Genomic DNA, 16534 nt, shown 5'->3' with positions numbered 1-16534 from the left:
TCGGGAATGCTTCAGAGAGTTCTGTAACACCTGGTGGCATCTTGGGTTGTTGGTGCTGGGGACAGATCAAGCAGTCATATGCAGGGTCTGTCAATGTGTTTTATTCTCAACTACTATATTTTATTGTGTTTACAGCATGCTGATACATACATGAAAATGAAGCACAATTATTACACAACAGCAACCCTTGAAATACTGCTGTCGTTGGTGTCCAAGATTCTGACCCTACATTCACAGAAAGACCGCTATACAGACATAAATGTGCCGATGATCCACAGATAACTTAATGATGGCTAATTAGCCCATGTTTGAAGTAACGAGGCCTAATCTTCTCACTGTGACAAGAATGTAATTTTCTGACTAAAATTGATATTTTATACTTATCCTGACTCATGCTAAATGCTTGTCTCCTTCTCCTTGCGAATGATAGTGGAACACTTGAAATCCCTTGAAGTTCCCTTCTAAAAAGCGGATGTGCAATCATCACTCACCCTCGAGTTGCCTCCCATGCCTCATTGGCGCCCTTTTGGTCACATGACCAGCCATGTTTTGTCACTCTCTCCGTATGTATGCCCGACACCCGGATTTACAGGGAAATGCAGAGTGTCATGAGAGGGGGGAGGTTGGAGGGCTAACCTCATAAGTCAGGATAAGTATAAAATATCAATTTTAGTCAGAAAATTACATATTTTTCCTTATCCTGACTCATGCTAAATGCTTGCAGAATCCGTTGGAATCAGTGGTGGGTCAGGCCACTTCTGGATTCACTGGCTGCTGATTTACGTCCTGTATTACCCCCCATGGGAACTTATGACGGCACTGCTGATGATTCTGTTCTTTCAACTTCCTCTGATGAGTCTCGGGGGAACCACAACTTGTCAGATTTCTTCCGAAACTTCTCCTGACATTTTCGTGTGGATTTTAGATATATGTTCCATTCGCTATATCTATTGCAACTCCATTATCGTCAAGTATCTATTGACCCTTCTTCCATCTCTTGTCCTATACAAGTACAGGGTCCATCACTCATGCTAAACTTCTTCCTGACATTTTCGTGTGGATTTTAGATATACATATGTTCCATTCGTTATCTATTGCAACTCCATCTCTTGATCACATCAAGCTAGAGATCCTAGACCCTTCTTCATGGACTTTAACCATATACAAGTACAGGGTCCATCACAGTGCCTCTGGTTTTCACGTGTGCATGGACTTTAACCATTGCTTCTCCAGTGCCTTGGTTTCACAGGTCACGTGAAAAAGGGTGAGATTTTTCTCAGCGCCTTTGTGGAACCGTTAGTTGTTGTGCTACACCAAGTGGCCCAAACTGGTGAATGCCTGAGACGTCTTCGGTGGCAATGTCTCTGAGGTAGTGGTTGGCACCGTATGATCTCCAAAAGCAGCCCTCCATTATCGTTGTAATCGTGCAGTTTCCATGCAGAGCAAGTGTAGAAGCCAGGGCTCTGATTTCGTGGGGATTGGAGGCTCGTGGAGGCTCAAGTCCTGCTGCTATGTAGGCGGCTTAGTATAACGGCTCTCATCTATATCGATATCGTTGTCCGTGAGACTTTCGTGGGCATCTCAGTGGATAAGGGGAAGAATAGGAGCTTGAATTTTCGTCTCCTTGTTTTTGTCCTTTGTAGGTAGACTTTCAATGCTCTGACAGGGCATAAGGATAATTCCTGTGTATCCTGTGGCCCAAGGACTGTAGATAGTGCAGGGATGTGGAACTGTCTGTCAGGCTGGCGGGCAGTTGGTTCTTGGCAATAAAGTCCCATCTCAGTCCTAGATGTGCGATGTCACGATGTCTTGCTTCAAATCGTGTTCGTTCAAAGTCCAGAGCATGTATTTCTGACATCCGTGCTGCTGTTGCTATGGTGATCAGGAACAGCGTTTTCTGTGTCAGTAGTTCAAAGGATGTCCGTTCTAGAGGCTCGTAGGCGTCACTGGTGAGATGTTATAGAACTATGTTGAGATCCCAGGCAGGAGCCTTGAATTTCTTTTGTTGGTCTTCCAATTTGAATGAGCGTAGAAGTGCCAGTATCTCTGGTACTTTGGTCAGCTTGACACCCGTCTTCATGGTGATAACTGTGCTAAGAGCAGCCAGGTACATTGAGAGTGTTGAACCTTTTAAGTGTCTCGTCTGTCGCAAATGACACAGGTATTCCGCCACTTGAGGATGGGTTGCCTTTACCGCTGTAAAGCCTTTCCTTGTTGCATACTGTTAAAATCTCTGCAACTTGTGGATCTGCGTAGAGCTAGTGTCACTGCTTTTGCTGCTCAGGCGGAGAACCCTCTAGTCCTCAGGCAAACTTTGATACGTTCCACATGTGTAGTTGGAACAATGCCAGATTCCCGTGAGCTTGCTTGGTGTGTGGATGGACGCGCAGGTTCAACCACTCTGGTAGTTTCAGGGTTGGACTTCCGAGTTCTTGTATGAGGACGGGAAACCATACCCTCGCTGGTCAATAGGGCACGACCCAAATCAGTTGCAACGTTGTCGTCTGCTTGATTTTCTGTATTACTTGTTGTAATAGTGCTGGAGGTGGAAACACGTAAGCGTTTAGTCCTTCCCATGAGATACTTAAAGCATCTGTTGCCCATGCCTCAGGATCCGGAATCGGTGAGACGAATGTTGGTAGTTGTTCGTTGAACTTTGTTGCAAACAGGTCTATCAGCGGAGATCCTACTGTCTGTATGATGAACTGGAACACTTCTGGATGTAACATCCATTCCGTCAGGGATGGTTGTAGTGGACGAGATAGGGCATCTGCTATGACATTCTTTGCTCCTGGAATGTGACATGCCTTCATGTAGATGTTCAAGTAAAGTCGGCGATGCCGAACAGGAGAAAGCTGAGTTTTAGCAGACTTGTTGACCTTGTTGATCCTTGTTTGTTGATGTAGAACGCTACTGTGGAGTTGTCCGTGTGGACCGTGAGCCTTGCATTCCTTAGTATGCTGGAACAGTGTTGTAAAGCGTTGATCACTGCTTTCATCTCCAACAATGTGCAGAATTTGATCCTGACTCGACCACTTTCCTGCTGCCACTTCGTTGATGAGGTGAGCACCCCATCCTTGTAGTGATGCATCCACGTGAGAGCTGAGTGTTGGAAACCAGCTCTGACAAAAGGTTCCTCCGCAAACATTCAATTCTGAGTCCACCATAGGAGTTATGGTTTCAGGCTGTCCTGTAGTATCAGTGGATCCAAACTGTCGAGATGGGCGCCACAAATATTGTAGTGGGCGCAGCTCTAATCTCCCTCTGCGAGTCATGTCTTGAGCTGAGGTGAGTAGACCAAGCATGCTTTGCCAAGCACGTAGTGTCAACGGAGAGAGCATTGCTTGAGATACCATGTTGTATCTTGACCCAACGAGCCTCTGGGACGACCGTGTGATTATGTGGTGTGATGAGCCATATTCCCAGGAACTGAAGATCCTGTTTTGGTTCCAACTCCGATTAGGAGATTACTAGCCATCTACTGCAATCATGTCCTATGTAGTAGGTAAGTGGATCTACAATAGATTCTGGAATCATGGCTTGAAGCTTTTCTCATCAATCTTCCGGTAATATGTAATGAAGATGTTGTCACCAGAATCCGAACAATGTGCAGCGAGGATGCATAATACGTCGTCTGTAGATCAGCAAAAATCTATGACGTACTGGGACTGCCATCGATGTGAGGTCTATTTATAGTCGACCGGCTGCCGCGAGCAGAAACCGCTGCAAGTCCCCAGATAACCAATATTAAATCTGCTGACAGGGGAAGTCCTCTATGACCCGTGAAGATAGTGGAACCACGCGGTAACCTGCTAACTGGACTGTAAATGGAGCCTTCCCCACATTGAAAGAGTTGTTTACAACTGTAGACGACTTCCTGGCACGTGACTATGACCGAGTACTGCGGAGGGCGTTGTCTCTCATGGACCAATCAGATTACAGATGTGACGTCACCGGTGTTGCAGGTAAATGATCCTCGTAGAATCTTGTGCAGTCGTTGATTTCTTCATCAACACTCGGCCTTGTCCGTAACTCTCTGTTCGGCTTGTGCCGGTGTTACACGAGTGAACACGTGTCTAGATGACTGAGTGGAAGCGCACGAAAACTTCGCCGCATAGTACCGATGTAAGCAGACTGTTCCCTGTCTGTTGTGACTGTATTCTTCAACTTTATAATCTTTACTGCAGTCGTCATCTCATACAGATGTTCTGTAAAGTTTACCGTAACCGATGTCTCGCTGAGGAACTGCGACAATGCTGTTAACTGTCCCCTTGATATCTTGTAAGCCCATGTGATGAAAATTCATCTTCAGTGTTTCATCGGCTGTTATCTGACATCGTTACTTCAGGTGTGCGTCTCTTCTTTCAGCCACACGTTGATCCAACATAGCCAACATCTAGTTGTAGTGTCCAGTTGTGTTATCTTCTTATCTTCCATCTTGAAGATCTATTACGGGATTCACTGATGATCTTGTAATCTCAAACCCTGATGTTATCATGAAGGGCTCAGTATGATGAAGGGTAAATCTGCTATCGTTGAATGGCGGGACATGCTGACTCTGATTATAATCCTCCCCGTGAGTGCCTGTGCGCAGGTTGAAGAAGGTCTAAGTTGGAAGATCCGTATGTGCGCAGTCTGTAGAAACCTGGAGAACGACTGGATCTACTTCTGTGTTAGAATCCTTCCTGCTGAGACGCTGAAACTGCTTGGAGGCTCCATCGTGGACTGCTAATGCTAAGCTGGCGTTTGTTGAATCCTCCAGGCTTCTAACTGCTGATACTTCTGACGGTTAAGATCTTCGCGATCGTAACCGTTCGTGCAGGCCTTCATCCGAGAGAGATTGCATAGCTAATATTCCTTCGCGCAGGGAGATTGTCATCGGAGGGTTCTGCTATGCTGAGCTGACGTTAGTACAGTTCTCCAGACTTCTAACTTCAGACGGTGAAGTTGGACATTTCTCTATCTGAAGATCATAATGACGTGAGTCTCTGTATGTAGATCTGTATGTAGAGCTGCATGCAGGTGAACGGTCCCGGTGTGACCGTGTATTCCTCCTGGAGTCTTGAGATATCTCTCTAAGCCTTCATGAAGACTGATTGATGTAATGTCCCCTCTGTAAGATGTGGAGTGCCGGCGCGCAGGTTCCGGATGTGAGTCTAAGTCCGACGGTGATGACGATCCATATCTGCGGCGTCTGTAGGCGTCTGGAGAGTGCTTCAATCTGCTTCTGTGTGGAGAATCTTACAGGCTCCTTCAGGGACGTCTAAGGCTGAGCTGATGTTGGTAGCATTGTCCAGACTTCTAGCTCCAGACGTTGAAGATCGTCAGGTGTGTGGGCCTTCGCGCAGGCTTTCCTCTTCATCCAGGTGCGTTGGAGAGGCTGCTGAACCTTCGCGCAGCCTTGTAGTCGTAGTAGTGGTCTCCGTAGCTGATTCCTCCTGCGCGAAGTGACGTTCCATCATCGACATCATCTGGTCTGTAAACTGTTGCATAAACAGCCCCGGGTTGAAGTTCTGCGATGTCTGAAGAGACTGCTGCAGAGTTGATGATGCTTCTAACAACGACGAGGCGTCTTCTAAAGCACGCTGCACTTGTGAAGAGTTGACGCTGCTGCTATCTCTGGTACCCGATGTCTGCATTGATTGAAGGTCTTCTGTCCTGTGCCGTATAGGGACCCAGGTGCTCTCACAACCGTCCTCAAGGGCGAAAAAGGAGAGAGTGACAAAACATGGCTGGTCATGTGACCAAAAGAGCGCCAATGAGGCAAGGGAGGCAACTCGTGGGTGAGTGATGATTGTACGTCTGCTTTTTAGAAGGGAACTTCAAGGGATTTCATTCGCAAGGAGAAGGAGACAAGCATTTAGCATGAGTCAGGATAAGGAAAAATAATGTAATATGTAAAGCATATGTTCCAGTATTGTGCATTGTAAAAGATATAATCAACATTTTTCAGGTACAGTCCAACATTGTGCTGTTTTACTAAACAAGGTATTAGACAGATAACACACAATTCTCCCACCATACAATCATCATTGGTTCCCACGGGAACTTGTGATGCTGAAGACCACAAGTATCTCTCAAAGGAATTCACCTTGACAACTTTCTTCTTCTTTTTCTTTGGTGGAGGTTTTGTTTTCTTTGGCTTCCTCTCCACATTACTGCCGCTGTCCTGGTCATTGTCTTTATCATTGTCATCATCATCGTCATCTTCATCATCATCATCTGGATCATCTTCTGTGGATGTGAAGCGTTTCCGTTTTCTCTGCCGCTGTGACGTACGCTTTGGAGGTTGCAGATTACTGCCTGTATCCCCCATCCAATCGGAATACTCATCAGAGTCACTGTAAGCAACCAACATCATTGTTAATGTTCCTTTAATCACATAGATACGCTCAATGCACATCTACCATATTGGTGCTGCACTGAATACTTCCATAAAAATGACACAAGTGTATCAGAGATTCCATATTGTTTCACTTCACATAAACATTTAAATAACACAGGTGACACCAAGATGTCATTTTCCGGTTAGAACAAGGGGAGATAACTCTTCTAACCTCCACTGACACACATCTGTACAATGAATGTCAGCATGACTGTAATAAACCTATTAAAACATATTTCCATCTGACTTGCAAACCAAAGTGAAATATTACTACTACCTTTCATGCATGAAGTCAGATCCTGAGCTGTTACCTTCTTCATCCTGAAACAAAGTATCAATCCTTTATCCATCACTTAAAACAATATTCCATCCTTTGGCAAGATAACAGCCATTATGCAAAAGATTCGATAAAAATGATGGAGAGAGACAAGTTCAAGGGGGCAGTGTCCTAATCTCACCTCTTCCTCTTCAGTGTCGTACAGTGCTCGGGTAAACAATCTATTTCTGGCTGTTTCCTCATTCTCCGCGGTATTGGCACCTGTAGCTTGAGCCTGCTTGCGTTTATCCTTCGATGCAGCAGAGTGGGTCTAAAGAAACATGTAATGTCAAAGTTTAACACAAGATCATGGCTCCTATATCATAATGCCAAGTCACTGAAAACACAAGTTCAAATGCTGATGCTTAGGTAGTGGCAAAATTTATACAAACCTGTAGAGGTTATGAATTCTTTGAAGAAAGTCCTCCTTGGGGTACATATAAGCATTAAAATGTCCATTTTAAATCCTACGACAGTTGTAACTATATTTTTAATAAAATATTTACAAAACAAAAACTCGTTTTGTCTTGTGAGACCACCCCTACAGGGCCCCACGGACCAACACAGCCAAGAGCAGGTAACTCTAGCCGTCTACCTCGTGACCTCACTTTTCATGCTGAGCGTGTCAGACAGAATGAGGGGAGGCGGGAGGTACCCCAAGGAGGACTTTCTTCAAAGAATTCATAACCTCTACAGGTTTGTATAATTCTTTCAGAAGAAGTCCTCCTTGGGGTACATATAAGCATATGACAGACTCCCAAAGATATTTGAGACGGGAGTGGCATTCTGTCTGGCAACAACTAAACCTCGTAGTGGAGTGAAATCTACAACCCGATACGAAATAGAAAACACCGAGCCACCTGACCGCTGATGTCAATCAGGCGGTAGTGGAACTAGAGAGCCCAAGCTTATATGTCAATTGGCTCAATATCAATGACATAAAACCCCGCCCCCAACCATTACAATGGAAGGAATGTATGGGGACATGCGAAACAACTCCCAACCCTACTATAGCCCCAGCCAGACAATGCGTGGCGAGAGGTATAAGGGTAGGGAAAGCGTAAAAATTTTAAAGCGCTACAAAGCCAATAACCCAGGAGTCGAGCTAATAAATACTGCAAACTAATGCTCTAATGCAGCCCCTGTTTGGAAGAGGGCTAGCTCGGGACCTCGATAAAACCCAGAGAAATTATTAGCCTCGCTAAAACTTTCTGAGGAAATCGAACAGTACAAACGCCATGCATTGTATGAAAGTGAAAACACCCCACCAAACACTCTCGCGCGAGGAGGGTGAAGGCGTAGGCCACCATCCCACAAAGCTGATTAACACAGACTCCCAAATGCGAAGGCTCGGAAGAGGGAAAACTGTAAGCGTACAAAAATCCCCTGAATAGCTGCGAAAGCCGAGTCAACATGTGTTGGCTCACCATTACACTAACCTGGTCACGTGACATGCGGCTCGAAGAGGCATACCAAACAGTGCCCGTGGGGGTTCGCACCCAATTCCGTCGCAAGGCGGGTTAATAGCATATGACTGGTTAAAGCGTTCCAAAACGGACCCGCCCTCTTGAAGGGGACGTGAAGGGACGATGTACACCAAACCCACTAACCCGAAAGGATGGTAAGGCTAATCACGATGTAGTGATATGAAATATATGGACATTGAACACAGAACCCGATACCAATGACCAGTTACTAACTTGGTCAGGGTGGCAGAATCACTCTCCACTGGAGAGAACCGAAGACCGAACCGAGCCACGATCCTTAGAATGCGTGTCAAGTTGGTAATGGCGAATGAAGGCGTTCTGCTGGCTCCAAAGAGCGACAGAACCGATCTCTTCATTGAGCAGTGCCGCTGTGTATTGTCAACAAAGCGGCATCTGCCCTACCCAGTCTGCCTTCAACCCCTCGGGGGGAGGTAAACCGTATCATTGTAACCATACAATTACGGAAACAAGCCAACGAGATAAAGTGCGCTTTGCTAGCAGACTCCCCAGTCTTCCCGCCACCAAACAGCACACATGGGTACCCGTGACGGATCCCTTTTGTTCGCTCGTTTCAGTGACAGGCACGGGTGAGCAATCGAAAGATTGGTCCCGGTCGCGGAAGGCTGGGTAAGGGGTGGAAGTCGCGATATGAGCAGTCACGCGTGGAAAGCAATATCGCGACTGAGAGTGGTAGGTATCCGAGGAGTCGAATCACGGACATGATCAGTATAAAATACTGTCAGTGTCGGGTCAGTGGGAATCGCATGGATGTACCCGACCCTTCTACCAGAGTTCACCACAACAAGTAAAGTCGTCTTCCACGTCAACAAGTGAAGTGAGAGAGCGATATACTTGAAAAATTAGGGCCAGACAGCCAATTGTGAATAGAGTGGCAATTTTAAGGTGGGCTGGGTTAAGCCGGGCCGAAGGCTGATCGAACCCTGTTCATGCCAGCTACGGCCGCCGATGTGCGATGAGGATGCTGCCTAGGCAGAGCACCATCGAGCGAGGTGTGAAGCGTGGAAATAGCCATGGAGTACCCGGCAATGGTGGAGGTCATAAGGCTCTCAACCAAAAGCGAGGTTATAGTAACTCCAATATCCGAACTAAGTCCGCCAGAATAGGGATTGCGAAATCCCCCTATCTGCACACCAGCCAGCTTCCACCTATCAACACACTGAGCGGGTGTCAGATCCCAGGCAGCAGAATTGTGTCTGCAACGGTTGCAGGAATTCCGTGTGTTATACCCGACAGAGGCCAAGCCACCCAGTGAATCCGAGGATTGGCGTGTAGGCGCCCGATGCAGAGTGAGAATGTCTGGCGAAGAGGTAATCGGGCGTCGCGGGATCGAACACCAACCTGACTGCTGTCAATTCCAGCACATTGATGTGCAGGTTGTGACTTCGTCTCAAGAGGCTGCAGGTCACCCAGAACATCGCCCTAACCGGTAGGGATGTATCTGGCTGGACTGAGAGCGGCGGTGTCTCCAGGGGTGGGACCCTCGGAGAGACGCTGGCGTCTGTCCATCTGACTGCGTGAGGTTGACAATTCCGCCCAGTTTAAGTAACTGATCGTGAGGTCCCCAGACTCAACAGTTATCTGAAACCACGATGAGTCAGTCGCCTATGCGGGTGACAACACGGCACTGCGATCTGGCTATCTGAGCTTTAATAAACCTCAATTTGGTGAACACCCTTGGCACCGTGCAGAATGTAGCCTAAGGAGAGCACCGCGAAACTGGTAGCACGTCCCGTCAAACAAGAAACCGAAGGTAAATCTTGAAATCAGGGTGCAATGGAACAAGGAGGTGCAGCGACCTCGAGTCGATTGATCGTCGCCAATCCCTATCTCGGCAGATGAGATCACCGGCCCCGTGTCTCCATCTTGAAGGACAGTACCTCTCTCAGATGAGAATGGGTCTGAACATTCCGTTAAGTAATGGCAACTATGAAATAAGTGGAGGTCAAACCCCACATATTCCTGACCATTGGAAACCACCACACTGGTTGCCTAGCCCAGCAAAGACTGGATCTGGGCACGCGGGTATTGTCGCCGTCTCCGGGAAGCCGACACAGGGAGTGTGTCGCTCCGCCCGTGTTTGCAGCAGAATATAGTAACCCCAGCGGTGCGGCAACTTAGCGTTTGCCCGATGCCTGGAGGCACCTGAAAGTAGCGAAAGCTCAACAGACTTCCGTATTCCTCGAAACTGTCGGTATATGCCCATAACGCCCTCATCATTTGACTGGCACAGCTACAATGCAGTCCCTAGCCAGATGAGAGTTGCCCCGTCAGATGCAGCCCAGAGTCGCCCGGCGAAAAATTCCACCGGCGGCTCTCTCCCCTTTCCACCAGCTCCCTCAGCGGCGCTGAGAGATGCGCCAGTGGAGCATACAGCGTTGAGCTGTGAAGGGGAAAGAGCGGCAGACTTAAGGGAGAGAGTGTGAGGCCTTGTCCCGATGCGTGCTGGAAGCAGGCTTCCCTCCGGAGAGCCCGAACTCCAGCGGTTCGGGTAGTCGACATGGACAACACCTGAGGCAACACAGCCAGCGATTCTATCTGCGCACTTGCCCTCGGGGGCGAACCTACTTAGTGGTAAGTTCAAAGTAGCGAAATGAGCGAAGCTCAAATCGACTTGTCCACTGTCTGAGCCTGAACCCCGATTCGAGGCACATGTGAGAAGCCTGACAATCAAGGTTTCACAAGCACTCAGACAGACCTGCGACCTGCCGAGGGTGACAGTCACACCCGGCACACTTTCGATGGCATCTAGGTCAATGCGTCCGATAGACATCAGGCGAGACCTGAACTACACGATTCGGGAATCTGCGCCCTACCAGTGCGAAGCCTGGGTCGAGCGCTACCCGCGGAGTTCAGAGAATCCGCCAGAGCGAAGCTCAGCTGTTCTGGAGCCGAACCCGATCGAGACCACGTGTGGAGTAGCCTGATAAATCAGGTTTCCCCAAGTACTCTCAAAGCTGCTGCGTATAGTCAAACATAGCCTATGGCGCTATATAAATACCCATACATACACATGTATGCATATGCGTCGGTGCTTCGGTCGTGATTCGAGTTCGAGAACCCGATCCCCAACATGGGAGTGGCCTGACAATGCAGGGCTCCCCTGGTGTAAGTGCAGGTATTGAACCTCGGCGTCGAGGTGATCGGCAGCTTCGTCACACTCAACGGCGCTTAGCCCAGGGCATCGATAGACATCAGGCGAGACCTGAGGCTAACAGCGCCCGAGGGGATCTGCTCGATACCGGGGCGAAGCCCAGTCGGTGCTAGTCGATCTGCAGTCGAGACACAAGGGGAGTAGCCTGGCAATACAGGTTGCCCCTGGTGGACACAGGTAGACCTAGGGAGGCGCCCGAGGTGATGCGGCAGCTCAGTGGAACAGACGAGCCGCCCGAGAGGAACCTGCCGCTATACAGGTTTCCGGGCAACCCGACTGACCATGGCCGAGGTGTCCCCGGCTGGTGCAGGCCTGGGCGACCGCCAGTCAGGGCACCTGGGCAAAACCTGCAGGTGAAACCTGCATCGCCCGGCGCCAGGCTTCGTGGCCGAACCTGAGCCCGAAGCTAGGTAAATACAAAGGTGCGAAGTGTCCCGAGCTGGTCTGTCGCCTGGCGACCGCCAGTCAGGGCACCAGGCGAACAGGGCCAAAACCTGCATCGCCCGGCCATGAAGCCCGTGTGAGCGAACCTGAGCCCGAAGCTAGGTTAGCCACAAGGTGCCCGAAGGCACACCATCACCTGAGCGAAGCCAGGATCAAGCTGCCTGGGAGGCGTTCTCCGAGCCCAGAGCTTGGGCGCAGCCAACCCCCAGATCGTCCGATCCACCCGGCGACAAGTGCTTTGAGCTCCTTGCGGAACCCAGACAGCACCGTGTCAATCGGTGAGGAATTTCACCACAGGCGACACCTGGTGAACTTACGCCCGAGATCAACGCTTTTGCGAGCGAGCTCCTTCACGGAGCCCGGACATCGGCGCTATCAATCATCGAATTGACATTATGTTGAAGAATATGTTGCTGCAATAGTGAAGCAAATTGAGTCATATTTAAGTCAGCAACATTGTTTGCGGGGAAAGCGATAAAGGGATTTCCTTAGAAACCTTTTATCAAATATTATCCCCGCCTGAAGCAGATTAGTGAAAACATAAAATCTGCATGTCCGGAAAGAATCTTGGCGTGGTAGCAGAAACCCAGACAAAAAAACACAACCTCGGCCTATGAGCCCGCGTTGTGTGTGTAAGCATTATGAAATATGTATCATAATACAACATAATGTAACAGGAATATTGGCGCAAAGGCGTTTATTATGAGCATCCTTGATCGTCGTGGCGTCCGCGGCTAAACACGGAGGCACACTTTATAACCATCCTGTGGCGGTAGTGTGCATGGCACAACGCGCACAGGGTTTAAACTGCAACAAACAGAACCACGCCAGTGTTACTAGCAGGAACTGTGAAGCAGCAAACACATAAACACAAGTAATAGCAAGAATAATCCGCACGAGGCGATATATAAATGCTACAAGCTACAGCCATTTAAATACTAAACATACAATGCAAAGCAGAAAAAGGCTAGCCACCCCTCGTGTACTAGTGATAGAGTAAAGTTGGTGATACTGAAGCGAACACTATCAAAATTACTCAACAACGACTTACCACAAATTCGCTGAAAGAAAGAGAATTTAGGCAAACCTACCATATAATATGCAAACATAATATATGAACTCCCTACTACAAGCTACCAAGAACATATAGCAAGGAAACCCATCGATCGGCGGTCCGGCCATTTTGCCTGCCACATGGCTGGAAAACAGAGAACCCACGGCAAAGTTACAACAAAAGATGAATGAAAATATCCACATATGGCGTCCATCTAACGCCCGCATGCGTGAGAAAGGAACCATACATACAGATTGAGACTCTTTTTACACTCATCATTATCGGTGGGAGAGCAAACTCGAAGCGAACACCACGCCGTCTATTCAACAGAACGACAGCATGAAAAGAGTGAGGTCTACGAGGTAGACGGCGAGGGGAGTTACCTGCTCTTGGCTGTGTTGGTCCGTGGGGCCCTGTAGGGGTGGTCTCACAAGACAAAAGCGAGTTTTTGTTTTGTAAATATTTTATTAAAAATATAGTTACAACTGTCGAGGGATTTAAAATGGACATTTTAATGCTTATATGTACCCCAAGGAGGACTTCTTCTGAAAAAGAATAGAAGTGTTGCATCAAGATGAGTGCACCTTCAATTATGAAGAGGATTGTTTGGAAGATTGTACAGCTCTTACCCCATGTGGAGAATTGGGTTTCTTTTTCCTCTCAAAGACAAATTTCTTAAACTCTTCATCAGCAAATGCTAGTCTCTTCTCCTCGTGTTGCCTATAAATAATAACACTTTTATTATCTTACTTGAACAATACAGACTTGCCTCAACACCTAGGAACACCCCTGATACACACAAAGCCTGAACACCCAGCATCACCAACACATACTTGTCTGAACACCTGGTATCACAACACATACTTGACTGAACACCTGGTATCACCAACACATACTTGACTGAACACCCAGCATCACCAACACATACTTGTCTCAACACCTGGTATCACCAACACATACTTGTCTGAACACCTGGTATCACCAACACATACTTGTCTGAACACCTGGTATCACCAACACATACTTGTCTCAACACCCAGGAACACCAACACATACTTGACTGAACACCTGGTATCACCAACACATACTTGACTGAACACCTGGTATCACCAACACATACTTGACTGAACACCTGGTATCACCAACACATACTTGACTGAACACCTGGTATCACCAACACATACTTGTCTGAACACCCAGCATCACCAACACATACTTGTCTGAACACCTGGTATCACCAACACATACTTGTCTCAACACCTGGTATCACCAACACATACTTGACTGAACACCTGGTATCACCAACACATACTTGTCTCAACACCTGGTATCACCAACACATACTTGTCTCAACACCTGGTATCACCAACACATACTTGTCTCAACACCCAGGAACACCAACACAAACTGGACTGAACACCTGGTATCACCAACATACTTGTCTCAACACCCAGGAACACCAACACATACTTGACTGAACACCTGGTATCACCAACACATACTTGTCTCAACACCCAAGAACACCAACACATACTTGACTGAACACCTGGTATCACCAACACATACTTGTCTGAACACCTGGTATCACCAACACATACTTGTCTGAACACCTGGTATCACCAACACATACTTGTCTCAACACCCAGGAACACCAACACATACTTGACTGAACACCTGGTATCACCAACACATACTTGACTGAACACCTGGTATCACCAACACATACTTGACTGAACACCTGGTATCACCAACACATACTTGACTGAACACCTGGTATCACCAACACATACTTGTCTGAACACCCAGCATCACCAACACATACTTGACTGAACACCTGGTATCACCAACACATACTTGTCTCAACACCTGGTATTACCAACACATACTTGTCTGAACACCTAATAATACCAACAAAACATGCCTGTTTGAACATGAAGCAATACCCTCTATAAAACAGGAATGCCATTTAGTTAATACTTGACTGAATGCTAAAAGGACTAGAATGATAGGACAACATGGAAAGTTCAACATGTGCAAGTCCTTACCACATGACTTCTGGATCTAGTGGCTTGACGACAACTCTTCTCTTCAAGGCTGCTATATCACTCTTTGTGGCTCTGAGTGTGACATTGCCAAGTGACTGCCTCACTCCCTCCGTCTCCCCACTTTCATCGATTCCAACACGCGACCGCCGTAACCAACACATAACCAATAACATCATGGCATTTCAAACACATTTCTATCAGTAATCATGTCACGCCATATTAACTAACTGACCCTGTCTTATATCAGCTCTGATAAGAAACAAGTGATACTCTCACATCTGACATACATACTGCTCCATGCCAATGTGACTCACCCTGATTGTTCCTGGTGGACCTAGGGGACACGAAGGGGTGGGGAGTGAGCCTACAGGTGGGGGTGAGGCCAGGGTTCCCTCCCTCCAGGGCAATCCGATGATCCTGCTCCAGCTGCAGTCTCTGTATCATGGCATCGAGGGCTTGGACGGACTCTCTCTATAACAGCTGGCTCGGGCATGGGTCCTACTAATGGTTCACCATCACCAATAACCTCAGATGATCCTGATCACAACAAAGCAAAGCAACATTAAGTTGCCATCATTTAGTCACAAATTGAACATATAAATATACTGAAAAGAGAACACAGGATGTTATGACAGCATATTCTGCCACGACGGATGATCCGCTCGCGGTAAGTTTGAAGATAATGTATTCCATCATGTCATCAACAGTGTATCAACATCATCACACCTCATCCCACCAAACACTCTAATAGTTTGTTTCTTTGCTGTCTTATGCTGAACTCAGCAATATTCCTGCCGTATGACTGCAGTCTGTAAATAATCAAATCTGGACCAGACAATCAACAGATTGAAACCAGGAAGTTTGATCTACACTGCCCGAGATATGATGACATACATGTCCAGCTAGTCTGACCACCTGATCCAGTTAGCCACCTCTTAAGACAAGCATGGGCTGCTGACCATCCCGATCCAGTTAGCCACCTCTTAAGACAAGCATGGGCTGCTGACCATCCAATCCAGTCAGCCACCTCTTAAGACAAGCATGGGCTGCTGACCATCCGATCCAGTTAGCCACCTCTTAAGACAAGCATGGGCTGCTGACCATCCGATCCAGTCAGCCACCTCTTAAGACAAGCATGGGCTGCTGACCATCCGATCCAGTTAGCCACCTCTTAAGACAAGCATGGGGCTGCTGAATACCAATGCTACACCATGTTCAGCTGCTATGAGAATTTACAGGAGGGTGCGACTGCAATTAGCTGGCGCTTCCAATGTGAAAGACCATAAATTTCAGTTGAATAATCCTGTGTGTTTGCAAATTCAAACTGTTAAACACCCATCACTCCAGGGTTTAAATTAGGACATTAAGGCTGTTTTCAGGGAGTCCTCACCGTCCCACTCAAACACTCAGATGTATGACAAGCACAAGTGTAGGCCACATACAGTGAGCAAAGTTGGTTCCACCTAACAAACAGAGAAATACAGCCATCTACACACTGTACAAGGCAGATACAGTGTAATGTTAGATATAATCATTAAAATGTAGGTAGGACTCTTTTTGCCAATAAAGTTATTCCACTGCTGTTGTAAATGTATAATATTTGAAACAGTTATAAACATGAATCAATAGTG

The 16534-nt window shown here is 47.4% G+C and overlaps 1 protein-coding gene across 1 annotated transcript; it reads right to left on the bottom strand.

The window, feature by feature from the left end:
• Positions 1 to 4: 4 nt before the first annotated feature.
• On the bottom strand, positions 5 to 15347 carry LOC124282695 (nucleolin-like; the record flags this gene model as incomplete). The annotated part of the gene is made up of 7 exons (XM_046718718.1): positions 15218 to 15347; positions 14649 to 14652; positions 13488 to 13578; positions 6844 to 6972; positions 6663 to 6706; positions 6092 to 6341; positions 5 to 55 (listed from the first exon to the last, which is right to left on the bottom strand). Coding segments are annotated over exons 1-7 (699 nt in total), but the record flags the coding sequence as incomplete, so codon positions are not given.
• Positions 15348 to 16534: the final 1187 nt, after the last annotated feature.

This window comes from Haliotis rubra, unplaced genomic scaffold, assembly GCF_003918875.1.
Source record: "Haliotis rubra isolate DU_JTF1 unplaced genomic scaffold, ASM391887v1 Scf300, whole genome shotgun sequence".
Classification (NCBI taxonomy): Eukaryota; Metazoa; Mollusca; class Gastropoda; order Lepetellida; family Haliotidae; genus Haliotis; species Haliotis rubra.
Note: the sequence above shows the minus strand (reverse complement) of the source record. Positions and strands in the feature narration are given on the sequence as shown.